A 20,930-nucleotide genomic window follows, 5' to 3' on the forward strand; every position below is an offset into this window, starting at 1 on the left:
CTTGTTCAAAGACTACAGTATGAAAGAAAACAAGGAGAGAGTACCTGCACATCTCGCTTCATCTGCCTGAGCTTCAGGCCCCAGGATTTCTTGTCCTTCCTTTCCTGCTAAAATCAAAGAACAAAGGATTAAAATAGATCCATGTGGCACAAACATTTTTAACATCTAGAAATATGAAAAGGAACTTTTAGATTATATTTAATTTGGATTTTCTTCCCTTTTAGAAGTAATGTACCCTTGAAAAGTGAACTTTTTAAAAAGAGGTCTAGCAGACAGTTTTACCAAACTCACAAAGGTATCTTAAAGAAGCAAAATTAGTGAAGATTTCTATATAATCCTGGAATTATACATGCATTAGAATTATACACATACTGGGATTTTAGTGTTTTTTTGGGAGAGGAGTTCTACCTCTAGGTAGCAGGATTCCTTTTTAAAAATTTCTTCTGCAAAACACAAGTTTCCATGTTTTAGGCACTGTGCTAGATGCTTTATAAACTTATTTCCTTTAACCTTCATAACTACCTATTTTATAAGTGGAAAAAAAAAAAGAAACCCAAAACTTCAGGCTTGAAGAGGTTAAACAGCCCAAAGACACACTGCTATTAGTAGAAGAGGAATTTTTTTTAAAAGATTTTATTTATTTATTCATGAGAGACACAGAGAGAGACAGGCAGAGACAGAGGCAGAGGAAGAAGCAGGCTCCATGCTAGAGCTCATACAGCAATTCGGTAGCGTGGCAGGATACAAAATCAATGCCCAGAAGTCAGTGGCATTTCTATACACTAACAATGAGACTGAAGAAAGAGAAATTAAGGAGTCAATCCCATTTACAATTGCACCCAAAAGCATAAGATACCTAGGAATAAACCTAACCAAAGATGTAAAGGATCTATACCCTCAAAACTATAGAACACTTCTGAAAGAAATTGAGGAAGACACAAAGAGATGGAAAAATATTCCATGCTCATGGATTGGCAGAATTAATATTGTGAAAATGTCAATGTTACCCAGGGCAATATACACGTTTAATGCAATCCCTATCAAAATACCATGGACTTTCTTCAGAGAGTTAGAACAAATTATTTTAAGATTTGTGTGGAATCAGAAAAGACCCCGAATAGCCAGGGGAATTTTAAAAAAGAAAACCATATCTGGGGGCATCACAATGCCAGATTTCAGGTTGTACTACAAAGCTGTGGTCATCAAGACAGTGTGGTACTGGCACAAAAACAGACATATAGATCAATGGAACAGAATAGAGAATCCAGAAGTGGACCCTGAACTTTATGGGCAACTAATATTCGATAAAGGAGGAAAGACTATCCATTGGAAGAAAGACAGTCTCTTCAATAAATGGTGCTGGGAAAATTGGACATGCAGGGAACCTGATGTGGGACTCGATCCTGGGATCCTGGGATTGATCATGCCCTAAGCCAAAGGCAGATGCTCAACCACTGAGCCACCCAGGTGTCCCAGGAATTTGAATTCAGGTATGAATGGCTGTAAAACCTACTTTCAACTCCAGCCTTGCCTGTATGACTAGAGTATCAGACAATCAACTAGAGAGAAGACCATACTAAACTTCACTGTGTCCAGAGCAAACACCTACGGCACTACTTTATCTTTCACTCTAGTCACTATTCTAACTACTGATAAACCATCATAATAATAGTACTGGTAAACATTTTTAGATGCCAGTTGTCCTCCTTTGCTACCTAAGGCTTATAGTGAGCTGACTGTAGTATTCTATACAGAATAAGATCAGAGTAAATAGGCATATCATTTTGGCAAGCAAAAAGTATGTTTTGTATATTCAGGTATATTTTATTTATTATAATGTTTATTAAGGACATGTATAGATATAAAAGACATCAAGGAGTTAAAAACTGCTTTAAAAAAACTAGCAGAATATATATAATTATGATCAGAATACTTAGAAAGACATGCTAAAACATCACATCATGTAGTTAATCTGCACCCCAATCAAATCCCATTGAATGTCAGTCAAAAATCTTGATTTAGATTTCCCCTAAGTTTGATAATTGAATTGAGAAATAGAACACTAATCAAGTAAAATCTTTGCTCACATTAAGCATATTTTTCTGTAAGTGCCTTGGATTATCAGCTGGATTTATTTATTCAGCAGATTTTCTTTACTCATTAACTTTATATTAGTACTTAAAGATGATCACTATGTGAAAAATAGTTAAAATATGTATAAACCTCTTTAGACCAGCATAAAAACACGGTCTAAAGTAGGTAATGAAGAGATTAACGTCTGATAAATAATTCTCATTTTATACTTGCTATCAGCAAAATGACAATTAAAAACCTCATGTTAAAGTGTTTATACTATAGTAAGACAAACACCAGTATTGGCTAAGTGTTTGCATATCTCTAACATCTTTTTTTTTTCTCTCTCTCTGAAGCATCTACTTAAACTAAAATAATAAAGACTATGACAATTGGATAATTATATGATGGTAATATATTCATTCATTTACTGTTGATCAATCTATACTCTTTATTTCTCCTCAAATGAAAATTAAGATAGCTGGAGTTTTTACTTACAAAGATGGAAGATGACAGTGATATTCAAAGTTAAAATGGTATTTCGGACATAACTAATTTTTCTACTTATAGTTATTATAGCTAATTAAAAATCTGCAATTCAATTAAGTGATTTCTTCATTTCTGCTCAGGATAAAAATCTAGGCTCCTTCGATTTAACATACTTCATAACATAACATAAGCATTTAACTTCATAACAAAACATAAACATTTAACATACTTTATTTAACATACTTTATTTAACATACTTCAGAATTTTGTCCTAGACTTCTTTACTATGATTTAAAAACTGGATGTCTCCATTCCTTCTCTCATCCCTGGGGCTGGAATTTTGGTTAAGCAACTAAAATCATATTGTCTAATGGGAATAGAAAATATCCTAATGTTGGTCTGTAGCATAAACATACTTCTTTCACTATAGAGTGCTGCCAGGAGCAGGCTCCTTTCTGCTTCACCCATGGATCAGCACAAGGGTGGACTGAAATGGCTAACTACACTGTTCAAGTAGCCTTCTCCTCTATGTGTCCCCTATTTCTAAGCTCTGAGAGCTTAGAAAACATAAGGGTAGTAAAGTAAGAGAATCTCCTTGTGCATAAGATTTTCTCTCCTGCAAGACTTACTAATGTCAACACATTGTGACCGACTAACCTAAATGCAATTTAGAAAGGTAAACTAGAATGCTCCTAAGGCTTTTACTTTTAGTTTAAATTCCAAAGCAAATACACAAATGAGGAAAAACTCTCAAATGACAAGACTTTCTTTTTTCAAATAATGGCAAAATATAGCTGAAAAATAAGTCATGAAATACTACTCAGAAATCAAAAAGGACAATTTATTGATACATCCAACAATTCAGATGAATCTCTCAAGAAATTATGGAAGGTGAAAAAAAATCAATCCAAAAGATTATATAACGGTATGATTCCATTTGTATAACATTCTTGAAGTAACAAATTTTTTAAAATGGAGAAGAGGTGTGTGGTTGTGAGGGGTTAGAGTTGGGACAGGAAGGTAGGTGGGAGTATATAGCATTGCTCTATCTTGTCTATATCAATGTGGATATTCTGGTTTCATACTGCACTAAAGTTTTGTAAGATGTTACCACTGGTGAAAACAGAGTAAAGGGTATACAACAGGACCTCTGAATTATTTGTGAATCTAGATCTATTTGTGAATTACTTGGAAATCTATAATTATCTCAAAATTAATAGTTTAAGTGAAAAATAAGTCAATGCCTGATATCACAAATTTAGATCAAATGGATAGCACTTGTTTATTTTGCCATGTCATTCCTGTAAGTAAAAGCAAGAATGGTAAATGCAATTCATTTTAATCAAAAATCCAGAAGGCTTAATGCCAATGGCAGGATAGAATAGCTCAAAGTACAGACTGGTTACTAAGCACACGTTGAAAATTCTAAAACTTTCATTTTAAATTCATACCAGTGTGTTTTTAACCATTTCAAATGTGTTTGTGGGAAGATTTTATAGCAATTTCTAATAAAGAATAAGAAGTGGGTAACTGAACCAGATTTTCCTTTCCTGCTTTCATCTCTTCCTCTATAACACACATGCACAGATGCCATGCACATTTATACCTACCTGTCTTTTCTCAAGTTGACCCCTCTATCTAGAATGCTGTTACCTATTCCATCTGAAAAACTTTTACTAATTCGATTCTTTAAAGATCAGTTCACATTTATCTCATTCTGTAAGCTGTCCTTCACGCTGCTCTGAAGTAAATGCCAATAGATTTCTGAATTCAAACATAAAGTGTTCAAACTTTAATTAAAAATTATTTTTTTACTGTGTACTTTTTCAGAGTATTCTCAAGTGGCTTCATTTTTCTCTCTTGTGTCCTCTAGTTTCTACATATATGCATATATTTTTGGTGTAACTATCAAAGTCACAGTAAATGTAATTCACAGTCTCCACGAATACATGTTAACTTAAACAAAGGTAAAAAAAAAACATGTAACGGAGGTTAGATATTGTTAAGATAAAATGAACACAAACCACCCTGTGTGTCCCACTGAATGCAGCTAGAACAACCTGGGGAGAATTTAAGAAGTTATTTGAAGACTCTAAAAGGTAACCCATATTAGAAAGACCAGGGAAGGCGACATGACAAGAATTCAAAGTACCACTGAATCACTGAGTAATTTCTCCTACTCTCTAGTCTGGATTCAAGGCAGCCTAGATTTAGAAGTGAGCATGGGAGCAGAGCAGAGAAAAACTCCACAAAGAACACTCTAATCTAGGCTCACAGAACAAGAAAGGCCCCAAAGAAGGGAAAAATCATTTTTTTTCCTTGATTCTCTTGTGTTCCAGTCCCTAGATCATCCCCACGTAGTAGCTGAGATCATGGAGAAACCAGGAAAGTAAAGATACCTAAAATGCCAAGAATGGGGAACCTTCTTATCCACTCAGAGAAACAGTGGCCCCAAGAGGATGGTACAATTTTCCATCAAATTTTCTCTCACTGAAAATGAGTGGGAAATATCAGTGAGGGTGACAGAACATGAGAGACTCCTAACTCTGGAAAACGAACAAGGGGTGGTGGAAAGGGAGGTGGGCTGGGGGTTGGGGTGATTGAGTGACGGGCACTGAGGGGTGCACTTGACAGGATGAGCATTGGGTGTTATGCTATACATTGGCAAACTGAACTCCAATAAAAAATATACAAAAAAAAAAAAGGGGATTGATTCCTTAAAAAAAAAAATCTCTCTCACCATCTTTCACCTCTTCCTGCAGGCACAGTTGCAGGAAGTATGTGGCAACGTATGATCAAGGAAATCCTAGATTTTTGGATAGAGAACTGACAAGGGCAGTCCCACGGAACTGAAGGTACTAGGGAGATCATGGATAGGGAGTTGCACAGGAAAGCAACCCGATAACACTGCATGTGAACTTCTGGTTTCATATCCAAACTTCCCATGTGTGGATCTGACCACAGGCTTTGAGAACTGAAGTAAGGATAAGACCATTAATCATGTCCCAGAATGGCCAATATAGGGCGCCGATCCAAAAAGCACTGTAAAGTCTTTGAAAACTGAACTGATATTGGAACCAAAACCCACAGAAAGTTATTTAGAAATTATAGTCTGATACAACTGGATAAGTTGCTTGCTAAGCCAAAAATACCAAAATGCTCCACAATATTTAAATAAGACCAAGAATCTCATAATATTAAAAATGTCCAGGATACAATCCAAAATTACTTAGCACATGAAGAACCAGGAAAATCTCAACTTCTGGAGCAAAAGGTAATCAAAAGATGGCAATATGAGAAGACACAGATGTTGAAACTTTCAGAAACCAGCTTTAAGCAGCTATTAATTATGACAGTACTCCAAGGCCTAAGGATGAACACTCGAAAAAAATGGGAGAGATAAAAGGTCTAGGCAAATTCTTATCAACAAAAAGAAGGTATAGATAACAACCCAAAGGAAATATAGAATTAAAAATACAGTAAGAAAAAAATTTTTTTAAATCACTGGATGGATTCAATAGCAAAATGGAGATGAAAGAAGACCAGTGAATTTGATGATAGGTAAATGGAAATTATCCAGTTTGGACAACAAAGTGAAAATACTTTTTTTTTTTTTTTAATTTTATTTATTTATGATAGTCACACAGAGAGAGAGAGAGAGAGAGAGAGAGGCAGAGACACAGGCAGAGGGAGAAGCAGGCTCCATGCACCGGGAGCCTGACGTGGGATTCAATTCCGGGTCTCCAGGATCGCGCCCTGGGCCAAAGGCAGGCGCCAAACCGCTGCGCCACCCAGGGATCCCTGAAAATACTTTTAAAAACAGAGTATCAGTGTGTAGAACAATAATAAAATATCTAACATTCAGCCATTGGAGTTCCAGAAAGAGAAAAAAGAGTATAGTACAGAAAAAATAGTTGAAGAATTAGTCTAAAAACTTCCCAGATTTAATAAAAAACACAAACCAATAAATAGATAAGTTAACTGAATCTCAAACAGGATAAAGGCCCCCATATCCAGGCCTAGATTATCAGTCAAACTCTGAAACTAAAGGTCAAAAAAATTCTGAAAAGAGAAAAAATGATATAGAACTTTAAGGAAATAATGATTTAAAACAAAGCAAATTTATCATTAGAAATGAAATATTTCATAAGGCAATGGCACATTGTTAGAGTGCTAAAAGGAAAAAATACCTGTCAATCGCAAATTCTATATCCAGTGAAAATATACTTTAGAAACAAAGGCAAAATAAAGATATTCTCAGATGAAGGAAAGTGAATAAAGTATACTGCCAGCAAACTTGATATATTACTAAAGGAAGATCTTCAGAAAGAACACGAAGTAATATTAGATGAAAATTTGAAATGTCAGGAATGAAAGAGGACACAAGCTATGATGTAGTATACATGACAACTGTAACATAAAGGAAGGAGGGTAATGGAATCCATATGAGCGTAAAGTTTCTATATTTTACTTGGAGTGGTGAAATACTTAATTCTAAGTAGACTATGAGAAGTTAGGTATATATACATTTTCATTTACAGAGCAACTACAAAACATCTATACAAAAAGCTATAGTAAAAATGAAATAAACAAATGGAAATAGAACACTAAAAATATTCAAATGATTCAAAAGAAGGCAGGAAAGAAGAAACAGAAGAATTAAAAACAGGGAAAAACAGAAAGCAAATAATACAATGATAGACCTAATCCAAACATCAAAACTTACATTATGTGTAAATGGTCTAAATGAGCCAATGTAAAGGATTAAGACTGTTAGAATAGATTTTTAAAAAACCAAGCCCCATTTATAGCACTCTACAAAAAAATTATCTCAAACATAATATAGACAGGTTAAAGTAAAAAGTTGGAAAATATATACTGTGTAAAGATTAATCAAAAGAAACCCAAAGTGACTATTTTACATCAGAAAAGTAGACTTTGCAGCTAAGAAAATTACCAGAAATCTAGAGAAACATTACATAATAAGAAGGTCAAAACAATCTAACAACACAGCTTCAAAATATGTGCCCAACAGAATAGAGAAAAATCTATGTATATACCTGGAGACTTCAATACTCTTCTCACATTAATTAACAGAACAAGCAGAAACTCACCAAGGATATAAATGATCCAAGCAACACTAACAACTACTCCATTCAATTGACATTTGTAGAACATTCCACCCAACAGCAGACTACACATTCTTTTCAAATACACATAGAATACTAATGAAGACAGACCATATCCAAGATTATATAACAAAAACTTAAACTTAAATGAAATCATACAAAGTATGTTCTCTGACCATAATAAACTAGATATCAGTAGCAAAAAGATAAGAAAATCTCCAAACACTTTGGGAATTAATGAACATAATTCTAAAGAACCCCTGGGTCAAAGAGAAAAATGAAAAATACCGCATCAAAATTTGTGGGATGTACATAAAGCAGTGTTAAGGGAAATTTAAAGTATTAAATGCTTATTATGTTACACAAAAGTTCTCAAATCAAAATTCTAAACTTCTATGTTAAAAAACAGAAAAAAAGACCAAAATATGTCCAGAGCAAGCAGAAGGAAGAAATAAAGAGCAGAGAGCAATACAACGAAAGAGACAGAGAGAGAGAAAGAGAGAGAAACAATGAAAAAGAAACCTAGTTCTTTGAAAAGATCAATAAAATTAACAAGCCATTAGCAATACTGATAAATAGAGGCTAGCCACAAACAACTAACATCAGGAATGAAAAGGGAATGTCACTACAGAGCTAGGAGGTAGTAAAAGGATAATAAGGGAATACTCTGAGTTCAAGGAGTAAACATGATTTAACACATTTGACTCTTAAAGAAGACCTTATTATTTTTTTAAAAATTGAATGATAGGTGTTAAATTGCTATGGATCTCATATATAAGAATGTTAAAAAGCCAATATATTTGATATGCCAGAAATTGTTTTCAAGTATTTACACTTAAAATGAAAAATTTTGCATGCCCATTAAGAAATCTGTAGACAATGCATAATCATTTTATATAATATAAACTTGGAGTATTTCTTATATAATATATATAAAATAATATAGTATAATATATACTATATATTTTATATAATATATTTATAATATATAGTATATATAATATATGCTATATATTATATATAATAGCATTTCTTAGGTTAGCTATTGAGGATTAAATTAACTATAGTATGCGCTTAGTACTTTACCTGGCATATAGTGAGTGTTATGTAATTGTAAGCATTTTCCTTAATACAGTCCTATAAAGTGAACATCTCTACACTCATACATTTGAAAACTGAAATGGAGCAATTCCTCAATAACTAGAAAGTGTTAAAACTAATCTGAAATAAGAAAAGCTAACCTGAGTATTCCTGTAACGGTTTTAAAAATTGAATTTGTGGTTTAAAATCTTCCCCCAAAACAAAACTCCAGGCCCAGATGGTTCTCCTTGCAAATTTTGCCAGACCTTTAAACAAGAAATAATACTAATTTAAAATAATCTTTCCAAGAAAATAAAAAATAAAGGAACACTTTCCAATTCATTTTATGAGGCTAGCATTTTCCTGATACCAAAACCAAATAAAAATAGTAGAAAAAAGAAAGAAAACTATAGACCAATATCCCTCATGAAAATGGACCTAAAAATTTTCAACAAAATTGTCGAATTGACCAATATGTAAAAGGAAAAGGACTGAGTGGGGCTTTCCAGGGAATCTCAGGCTGGTCCAATATTTGAAAATCCATTACTGCATTCACTATATTAACAGACTAAAGAAGCAAAACCACATGATTGTATCAACTGACAGAAAAAAATTCAACATCTATTCATGATGAAAACTCTCAGCAAACTAGGAGTAGAAAGTTACTCAATTTGATAAAAGGCATTTACAACAAATCTAATGTTAACATTATAATTAAAGGTAAAAGACTGAATAGTTTCCCTCTAAGATTAGGAAAAAGGAAAATGTCTACTCTCACCACTCCTGACATCTTATGTCAATAAACAGGAATAAAAAGCATATGGATTAGAAAGGAAGAAATAAAACTGTCGCTACTTGAGAAGATTGTTTATGTAGAAATCCTAAAGAATCTACAAAAAAATTCCTAGAATTAGCAAGTCCACAGTATACAAGGTGACTATAAGACACTGATACACTATAAGACACTGATACAAAAAACTGAATATGATACAAGTAAATGGAAAGATACTCAATGTTCATGAATTAAGAATTAATATTGTTAAAATGTCCATACCATCCAGAGCCTCTCTCTAGATTCAATGAAATCCCTACCAACATTTCAATGGCATTTTTTTTTTAATTTTACAGAAATAGGAAAAAGCAATCTTAAAAGGCCCTATATAGCCAAAGCAATCTTGAGAAAAGGAAGGAATGGGAGTTTTGCTTCTTTCTGATCAGGATTTTTAAGAACTTAAATTTAAAATAATTTTAGACTTACAGAAAAAAATGTAAAACTAGCACAGACTTCCAGTATACCCTTCAATCAGCTTCCCTTAACGAGAATATCTTACAGAATCACAATACTCTTACGGAAACCATTAAATTAGTGTTAATACAATACTATTAACTAACATACAGACCTTATTTGACTTATGTCAATTTTACCACTAATGCTCTGTCTTTTCTGGTTTAGAAACCTGTTCGGGACCCATAGTGCATTTGTCAGGTTTCTAGAGCCTTCTCCAAAATCTTACAATCCAATCACGTCTGAGAAGTTGCTTCTAGTCTTTGCTTTTCTATGACCTTACCACAACTGAAGATTTTGTAGGGTGCCCTCAATTTGAATCCCTGACATTTTCTAATGATCAGATGAGGAAATGCACTATGAACAAGAATACCACTGAAGTGATATGCCTTTGTGAATAGATCTCACCAGTGGTATATAATGTCACTGTATCTTCTTATTGGGACATTAACCTTGATCACCTGGTTAAGGTATCTGTCAGGTTTCTTTATACTAGTTATTATATAGTTACGATTAATAATTATCTGGTGAGGAAATACTTTGATACTATACAAATATCCTTTTTTCATATACTTTCACCAATTTTAGCATTCATTGAGGATTCTTTTTTATTAATGACTTATTTATTTATTGGAGAAAGAAAGCACAAGCATGTCTGAGTGGGGGGAGAGGCAAAGGGAGAGAATCTTCAAGCAGACTCCCTGCTGAGCCTGACACAGGGCTTGATCTAAAGACCCATGAGATCATGACCCGAGCCAAAACCAAGTTGGACACCTAACCAACTGAGCCACCCAGGCGCCCCCACTGATGGTTCTGGCCTGCAACAATTATTACCATGGTGTTTGCCTAACAATGATTTTCCATTTTCCTAATTACTTCGTAATTTATAACTGAAATTCTACTATAAGAATTATTTTCCTTCTCTCCCATGTATTTATTATTTATATCAATATGGATGTGTGGATATTTATGATTATAATCCAGTACTATCATTATTTATTTTGCTGCTAAAATTGTTCCAAATTTGGTCAACAGGCACTCCCTTGGTTGGCTCTTGTGCCCTTTTCACAGGTTGACTTTTAAAAAATACTCTTACTTGTTGTTCTGAGCTTACTTTACATTTTCCCTACCTCAGTTGTAGAATCAGCCATTTATGCAAAGAGTTTTGGCACCTTTTATTGGTGAATGGTATTTGAATCCCAGATCTGGGCACTAGGTATACTTACTGCTACTGGGTATTACTGTCCACAGGCATTCTCAGAAGACAGAATTAGGAAATAGATGCATGTATACTAATACCTGCATATACCCCATCTATATTTTTGTATCTATCTATCTTATATAAATTAAGAACCATGAGTTCATTGACAACTCTGATTCCAATAGAAAAATATAGGATTTATTCTAGCCTTCTCACTTTTCCTTGTTTATAACCTCTTTCTCTGATAGGGAGGAATTTTGGTCTCATTATCCTCTCTCTCTCTCTGTCTCTCTCTCTGTCTCTCTCTCTATATATATACAATTTATATATTGTATAATATATAATTATATATTATGTATTGTATATAATTTATATAAGTTTATATTATATATTATATATATAATATAATTTTTTTGTTCACTTCTAGTATATACATATGTTCAGAATAAACTTTACCTTTTAAGAAACAAATTTATTAACTATAGGGAAAATGGGGGTGGGGGTAGTAGGCATAGGGGTATGGACACATCTCTGAGTATACCTCTTTGTATAGCTTACATACAAAGCTATACAAAGCTATGTAAGCTTACATACATAGCTTACATATATAAACATGAAAATGTTTCCCATTCACACAAAAATAATTTAAATCACTCAGCACAGATAATGGAAAATGAAGTACAAGCAATGACAAATGAATCTGAATGTATTATAAATGAGTTATACAACACATTGAAGGGATTATTCCTTCATTACTGTCATCTCTTAATGCTTAGATAGAGGTAATTAAATACTAGAGGTATATATTTAGTGCAAATGAAATTGGATTCTCTTATAAGTACAGCTAAAAAAATATCTCTGTGGTTGTCTGGGCCAGTCTTTTCATTTTACAGATGCAAAAGTGGAATTCAAGAGACATAGTGGTATAATGAAGACCAGAAAGCATGTGCTGAGCTTTTTCTACATTACATACTACCTTTGGTTGAAAAGTTCAAAGAGTAGGTTAAACTGATTTTTGAGAGGTAAGTATAAAATGGTTCAATGATGAGTTACATAGTGATTGATATATTCTTTGCATAAGATTATTTATAGTATTTTGTTATAACCTGTGCCTAAGACAGCCTTTTTGCTAGAGTAACATCAGGATTTTAAATATTTTTATCATAAATAAGCTTTCATTTCCTTGGCATTTTTGTAAACAGGTAAATTTCTATGGAGTTTTAAACTTCAAGTCAGAAAAATGTTTTACTCATTATTGGTATCATTCTTTTCAGCTCATCAATTAAAAAAAATAAGAAAAACATACTGAACACTATTTTACATCATCAGATCAGTTTTACATGCTTTTTTAAAACTCAAATTATGAGAGGCCTATAAGAACAGGTGTTTCATAAATAAGAGTATATATTTAAAAACAAGAGTATATATTTAAAAACGTTTAATTGACACAAGCATGAGTTTTGTGCTGAACCACAAGAAACTCTTATGAATATAGATATGTTGGAGCACTGCCAAGTTATACTATCTTCCCTACACACAACAGTACTTAATTAACCTAGTTTTATTTATTTTTGAAAGTGCACATGTAGTAGCTTACTTAATATCTACAATAAAAATATTGTTTCTTCTATATATTCCTTCTAAGAACTTGATCCTAACGAGATTTCATTCACAGCCAAAAATAGCTTTTTAAAGGTACTTATTACAAAATTAACATTTCAATGGCACGTTATATTTTCAAATATACTTAGATTATTGATTTACACTATGCTACAGATCTGTGAATATCAGAGTCCCATGTGCTGGTCTCTAGCATGGTTAAATGTTATTGATCACTTTCTTCTCTGTTTTTCCCTATTTAAAAAAAAGTCTTTAAAGTAACTCACTGGCATAAATAGTGTGCTTCCACTAACTAAGTGACAGTAAATGGCCTTTGCTTCACTATTTCTTGGTCATTCTTGAGTAACTAGAGAGGAAACACTTCACTGAGCAATTTGCATTCTAAAAACCTAAGTTGCAGCTACTCTATTTTGTAAGCAAAAACACTGTTAATCTCTTTTTATAACAGCTGGAGATTTCACATATTGCTATCTTCTTGGAAGTTTTAGTAGCGAGATGATCAAAACACCCTACACTCTTCCCCTTGTGTTTGTTTTTCACATTGGTAGTAGTTTACAAATGGAATGCGCAAAAAAGAACACAAGAAGAGCAGTGCAGCAGACAGCGCTCATGAAAGAAAAGAATCAGGAAGTAACTGAAAACAGTGGAGTTCAACTAAGCAGACTGCCCTTCAGAGCAAGCCCCTCTCTTGGAAACTCCAGTATTCTTTTTCTGCTTTAGGAGCAGGTTGGTTTTGTCAACCATGTACAATTTGATAGATTAATTTTTCAAATTTAGCCACAGGGATCATCTTGAGAAGCCTTAAAACAATTCAAGAGTAGAAGTTCCCTGTTTGGATCTGAAGCCCCACCACATAAACTTTCATTTAAATGCATGACTTAATGGTTACCAACTAAATGAACTATTAAGGATTACTAACCTTGATATTTGTGAACTTAATTTACTGAGGATTTTGAACCAGTATTCTATCAAGAAGTCTTGGTTGCCTTGCATCACTGGGCAGTGTTGCAGATCTATTGTGCACATTTTCACAAAGACATTTTAAACACTCACAATGGGAAAGGATACTTTTTAACTGACGGAATGCCAGAATTATCTTGATTTGTGATTTCTGGTGGCTGATAATGATTTTCTTACTTTGGTCAAAATTGTTTACCAGTTTTGTGTTTACTGGTTTGTTCTATTTGGTCAGGCAATATTGTTTTGAACATGGTATGGCACATTTCATAAACCTTTCATTTTTTAAAATTAGATGAGGTAAAACCTAAACTAGTGCTATATAGGCTTAGAAATATAGTTTCTTTACAAAAGAAATGTATCTTCAACTTGAGTTTTTTTTTTTTTTACAGGAATTTTAAGTAGCTTTCAGTATCTGAGAGTATTCTCTTTAAAATAATGCATGTTGAACAATAATGACTCAACTGAAAATAGTTGTGTTAAGATAGGAATTAATGTATAATTCTAAATATCCCATAACTTTATCATAAAAGTTGGTTATATAGAACTCTTTAGGTAGGATGTACACAAATTATTATACAATTTATAATAAGTATTAATATTCACTGTATGTTTCATTAATTTTATTTTTATTTATTTTTAAAATTTAAAAAAATTAAATTTTATTTTTTTAATTTTATTTTTTAAAAAGTATTTATTTGAGAGAGTGAGAGATCACAGTAGGGGGTAGGGATAGAGGAAGAAGCAGATTCCCTCCCCACTGTGCAGGGAGCCTAATGCAGGACTCAATCCCAGAACCCTGGGATCACGATCCAAGCCCAAGGGAGATGCTCAACCGACTAAGCCACCCAGGCACTCTCATCAATTTTATTTATCCCTACTCTTGCTTCATCATTATACATAATTAAGAAAACTCTAGAAGGAAATTATATTGTATATACCCATATTTTTACTCTTTCTCATGTTCTTCCTTCCTGATATTCCAAGATTCATAATCTTTTACCATTTCTTTTCTGTTTAGCAGGTTTCTCCTAACTGTTCATTTAGGCTAGATCTGCTGCTGACAAAATCTCTTAGTGTTCCTTCACTTGAAAATGTCCTGATTTCTTTTTCATTCTTGAAGGATATTTTTTCTGGATATAGAAATCTGGGTTGGATTTCTTTGGATTTATCCTGTTTGGGGTACAGGTTTATGTCATTTGCCCAATTTTGGAAATTTTTAGCTATTAATTCTTTGAATACTTTTTCAGCCCTATTCCCATTCTTTTCTCCTGGAATTCTGATTCTAAATTGTCTATTTGGTGCTTCTTTAAATTTTCTATTTCAACAAAGAGACTGTCTCTTTCTCCATCTTTTTTTAAAATGTGTAGTGACACAAAATATATTTATTTTTTGTTTTTTTACACAATATTATATTTAGATGCACAACATAATGATTTGACATTTGCATATACATTGAGAAATGATCATCACATTAAGTCTATTTACTGTGTCACCACACGTATTTACAACTTTTTTCTTTTGATGAGAACTTTTTAGATTTGCTTTCTTAGCAACTTTCAAAACTACAATACATTATTGAAGTCCATCTATGTTGTCACAAATGGAAAGAATTCATCCTTTTTTTAATAGCTGAGTAGTATTATATATAAATATGCCACTTCAACTTGATCCTTTCTTCCATATCTTTGCTATTACAAATCATACTGCAGTGACCATATGGGTACATGTATCTTTTCAAATTAGTGTTTTCCTTTTTTTTCAGATAAGTAGCTGGAAGTGGAGTCACTGAATTGTATGGCAGTTCTATTTCTAAGCTTCTTAGGAAACTCCACTGTTTTCCATAATGGCTGTACCAATTTACATTCAACAAAGCATGAGGGTTCCCTTTTCTTCACATCCTCTCCAACACTTATTTATTTTGTCTTTTTGAGAATAGCCATTTTGATAGGTGTATAGGTTGACATCTTATTGTGGTTTTTATTTCTATATCCATGTTGTTTAGTACTGTTGAGCATCTTTCCATGTACCTGTTGGTCCATCTTTGGAAAGATGATTCTTGACATCCTCTGCCCATTTTTAATTGGACAATTTTTTTGCTATTGAGTTGTTTGAGTTTATATACTTTGGATATTAACTCTTCACTGAATATATGATTTGCAAATATCTTCTCCCATTCAGCATTTATTTTGTCAATGGTTTCCTTTACTACGCAGAAACTTTTAAGTTTGATGTAATCCCATTTTTTTTTTCTTTTGGTGTCATTGTTTCTAGTATCAGATCCAAATACATATCAATGAGTCTAATGTTAAGGAGCTTGCCACCTATGTTTTCTTCTAGTAGTTTTTTTATGGTTTCTGGTCTTAGACTTACAAGTCTTCAATACATTTTGAGTTAATTTTTGTGTGTGATGTAAGATAATGGTCCAGTTTCATTATTTTACATGTGGCTGTCAAGTTTTTCCCACACCTTTTATTGAAGAGACTGTCCTTTCTTCATTGTATAATCTTGCCTCCTTTCTTGTAAATTAATTAATTATGTATCTGTGAGTTTAATTCTGGGCTTTCTCCTGTTCAGTGATCTACACATCTGTTTTTCACACCAATATTATACTGTTTTCATTCCTATAGCTTTGTAGTGTAGTTTCAAATCAGGGAGCATGATGCCTCTAGCTTTGTTCTTCTTTTTCAGGATTGCTTTGACTATCTGGCATTTTTTTGTGGTTTCATAAACATTTTAGGATGCTTTGTTCTATTTCTGTAAAAATTCCACTAGAATTTTGATAGGGATTACACCGAATGTGTATACTGCTTTGGAAAATACGGATATTTTAACAATATTAATTCTTCCAATTCATGAGCACAAAACAGCTTCCCATTTATTAGTGCTTTCTTCAATTTCTTTCAGTAATTTCTTATAGTTTAAAGTGTATAAGTCTTTCACCTCAGTTAAATTTATTCCTAGGTATTTTATTCTTTTTGATGCAATTGTAAAGGGAATGACTTTCTTAATTTCTCTAATAGTTCATTGCTATTGTATAAAAATGAAATGGATTTTCATATACTTATTTTGTACCCTGCAACTTTACTGAATTTGCTTATTAGTTCTAAAAGAGCATTCCCTTCGCTTTAATTTTTTGGAAAAATTTGAGAAAGATATTAACTTTTTTTTTTTTTTTTTTTTTTTTAATGTTTGGTAGAATTCACCAGTGAAGCCATCTGGACTTATGTTTGTTGAGGTTTGTTGATTACTAATTCAATATCCTAGCTAGTAATTGGTCTATTTAGATTTTGTATTTCTCTATGATTCAGTTTTGGAAGACTGTATGGTATCCATTTCAGTTTGTTGTATTTAATTGTTCATGGTATTCTTTCATGCTCCTTTGTTTTCTTTGGTGTTAGTCTAACTTCTCTTTCCTTTCAGATTTATTTGAGCTCTCTCTCTTTTTTTCTTGCTGAACAGAGCTAATGGCTTACTGATTTTAATCTTTTTAAGGAACCAGCTCTTAGTTTCAATGATCTTTTTTACTGTATTTTCAGTCTCTATTTCATTTATTTCTACACTCCTCTTCATTTTTTTCTTCTTTTTGAGACTGTATTTTTTTAGTTGAAACATGTTCATAATTGCTTGTTGAAACATTTTTATCATGGCTATAATCCGTGAGGATCCATGTCAGGTAATTTGCCACCTCAGTGTTAGTCTGTTGATTGTCTTTTCTAATTAAGTTGAAGTTTTTCTGGTTCAGGTATGACAAATGATTTTTGAATGAAACTTGGACATTTAAGTTATTACAAAAGAAGAGACACTAAATCTTATTTAATCTTCTGTTTTAGCAGGCCTCTTGTGAGAAAGAAGGCATTGTCCCATTACTAGCAAGTGTTAAGGTTTTTGTGGTTTGGCTTCTCTAGCACCCAGTCTGACCTATGAGGGATGTATAAGAGGGCACATAAGCTCAAATAAAACCCAGGGAACTCACTGTAGTATTGTTGCTTAGTTCCTGAGGTCCCTAAGCCTGTCTCCTTCTATTTACCTTTCAGACTCTTCTGTTTTTTTTTTTTTTTTTTTTTTTTAATATGTAATATGTTGAGATTTTGGCTACTTAATAGGAGGAATAGTCTATCTACTCCATATTTCTAGAAGAGAAAGTATAATTTTTTAAAAAAAACTGATAAAAGGATTATATAATTATCTTATTTTACTTCTTCCTAGATGCCTTATATAGGGCCACAAAAACTCCTTAATGTCTATTCATATTTAATATAAGAAATGTTTCTTAAGAAAAGTGGCAGGATCCCTGGGTGGCGCAGTGGTTTAGCGCCTGCCTTTGGCCCAGGGCGCAATCCTGGAGACCCGGGATCGAGTCCCACGTCCGGCTCCCGGTGCATGGAGCCTGCTTCTCCCTCTGCCTGTGTCTCTGCCTCTCTCTCTCTCTCTGTGTGTGTGACTATCATAAAAAAGAAAAAAAAGAAAAAAAAAAGTGGCACACAGATAGAATTTCCAGGAAGCTCAGATTTTAAAAGTATATTTACAAAGAACAGAAAGAACATCATATAACTAGGGTTAAATTCTGACTTAAGGCAATGTAAGGCCTGACGAGTGCCAAGAAGATAAAAAATGTAAAATACACGAAGCTCTCAAAATGCTAGGGAAACCAAGGAGGGGAAAACCATTTTCTTGAAATTAATGGTATAATTAATGGAAATTAAAAATTAAAAAGGAAAGCATTTTAGCTCATTCACTCATTTGTAGGAGATTTTTTAAAGTATATAATATGGATTAAGCATTAGTAGTAAAAGACAGATCACTAAGTTACAGTTGTTGCCCTCAATAATGTTTTAGTGACACAGAGTGATCAGTCAATCACAATACAATGTGTAAAAGCTATGAACAATTGTGGAAAGCTAACTTACTATGTCTATGGAGGTCAGGCAATGGTTTATAGAGGTGATACAAAAAAGAAGAGAAGGAAATGCTAGGAAGGTAGAAGAAGATATAAGGCTTAAAGAAATGGATGAGTATTTACAAAGGGAGTGGTGCAAAATCAAGTTTGGAAAGACAATGTGTAGCTGTCATGCTAAAGAATTTAGACTCAAATTCTATGTGTAACCAGGGTCTACAAGAATTAGTTTTGATTTTTCTCTTCTAGGAAGTCTAAGTTCAGGAAGCAAAAGATAATAAAAACTCAGGATAGATTAAATCATTATAGAGAAGATCTTGGGTCTTCTGGCTCAAATATCTTCAGAAAATGTAAAGGCACTTGAAAATAATCACTGATCTGGTTATAATCTTTGAGGAATAGTGAAGTTTAGGAGAGATGAACAAATGTCATTCAATTTGTACCTTATACCTCTGATTTCCTTTTGTAAACTACAGAGATATTTGATTTCTATCCTACAAACTAGATTATAAAGGTGTGTCTGTGTGTGTTTAAAAAAAGACACATTGATCATGAGCATTCAGGGATGCATTCACTGAAAAAAAGTCAAAGTGGCCTCAGATCCATTTTTGACAGTATTTCATATAATATTTTTGAAAATATGGATGGATTAAAAATAATTGAATAAACTTATTTAAAAAGTCATGATTTATAGAATGATGACAATAGAAGAAAGCTAGTGCCATGTCATTAGGTCTGCTCTTGGCCTGATTCAACACATTTTTGGATGATAAGAAGGATATGGACATGATAAATAACAGAATCAGAATAAAAACCAGATACAGGGACTGGTTCCAAGTCTTATAATTAGATCCCCTCTAAACATAATCATCAAATGGAGGAAATCATGGAATCATCTTAAGCTCCTCTTTCTTTTGCAATCCTGATCCTATTAGCAAGTCCTATTGACTCTACTTTCAAAATATAACTTGAATTTGTTATCTTCTCACAATTTTTACTGCTTCCTTCCTAATTCAAATGGCCACCTTAGGTAATAGTAATAACCTCCTTGTTGGTCTTCTCGCCCTCACCTTTGGCCTTCTATAGTTTATTTTCAAAACAGCAGCCAGAGTCATACTTCCAAAATAAAAGTAAAATTACACTACTATTCTGTTTAAATTCTTCTATCTAGTGTCTCCACATTTCAATGAAAGTATTCCTGGGATGCCTGGGTGGCTCAGATGGTTAACTGTTCAACTCTTGATTTTGGCTCATGTTATGATCTCAAGGGTTGTGGGATTGAACCCTGTGTCGGCATCCATGCTCAATGGGGAGTCTGCTCGGAATTCTCTGTCTCCCTCTGTTCCTCTCCCCACCTGCACTCTCTCTCTAAAAATAAATAAATAATATTAAAAAATATTCCCAATGAGTTTTAAGACCTTTAAATGTTCTTGTATTCCATTAATTCATCACCTTCATTTCCACTAATCTCTCCCTCCTTCACTTTGCTCATGAGCTTCCTGGCTGTTCCTCACATGCCAGGTTAAATATCACAGTGATGTCCTAGGTTGATCTAAATTGTCCTGAACTGACTGAATTGTTGAATCATTATATTGTACACCTGAAAGTAATAGAACACTGTGTGTTAATTATACTTGAATAAAAAAAGAAAAAAACAACAAAAAATTAAGTTCATGAGATTACTAGGAAAAATAATCAAAGTGATGGCTTGAGGCTATCATATGCCCACTGATAGGAAGTTGATGAGAAGGGCATTTTACCCCTGTGTTATTCTTTTCAAAATTTCACACTCTCATATAATCATGAGAAAAATATCAGACAAACTTAAACTGAGAAACATACCACAAACACCTAAACAGTACTCCTGAAAATTGTCAAGAGCACGAGAAACAATAAAAGGCTGGTTTCCTGAGACTGAGAAGACATAACTAAATACTATGCAGCAGGCTGGAGTGGATCCTGAACAACAAGAGGATGTTGATGGAAAAACTAGTGAAATCAAAATATAGTCTGGAGTTTAGTTTAAAAAAAAATTGAGTCTTCTAATTTGTGAGCATAATTTGTACCTTCACCTTACTGAGAAATTTGCTAATACCTCTGATAAGAGTTTATAATTTTTTTCATGTGGCTTTATACAGCTATTCCCATTTTATAGTTCTTATTGATGTATAAAGATGACTGAGTTCAGTATATTGGTTG

The 20,930-nt window shown here is 33.1% G+C and overlaps 1 protein-coding gene across 14 annotated transcripts in view; it reads right to left on the minus strand.

Annotated features, from left to right (window-relative positions):
• ZEB1 (zinc finger E-box binding homeobox 1) overlaps window positions 1-20,930 on the minus strand; it is a 180,991-nt gene that overhangs the window by 30,554 nt on the left and 129,507 nt on the right. For 8 of the 14 annotated variants that reach the window (XM_072825492.1, XM_072825502.1, XM_072825497.1 and 5 more), the window contains one exon: window positions 45-107. In XM_072825492.1, the coding sequence (XP_072681593.1) occupies window positions 45-107 (63 nt within the window). The remainder of the gene's footprint in view (window positions 1-44; window positions 108-20,930) is intronic. The other 6 variants (XM_072825493.1, XM_072825506.1, XM_072825500.1 and 3 more) reach the window with 1 other exon arrangement.

Source organism: Canis lupus, chromosome 5 (genome assembly GCF_048164855.1).
Source record: "Canis lupus baileyi chromosome 5, mCanLup2.hap1, whole genome shotgun sequence".
Lineage (NCBI taxonomy): Eukaryota > Metazoa > Chordata > Mammalia > Carnivora > Canidae > Canis > Canis lupus.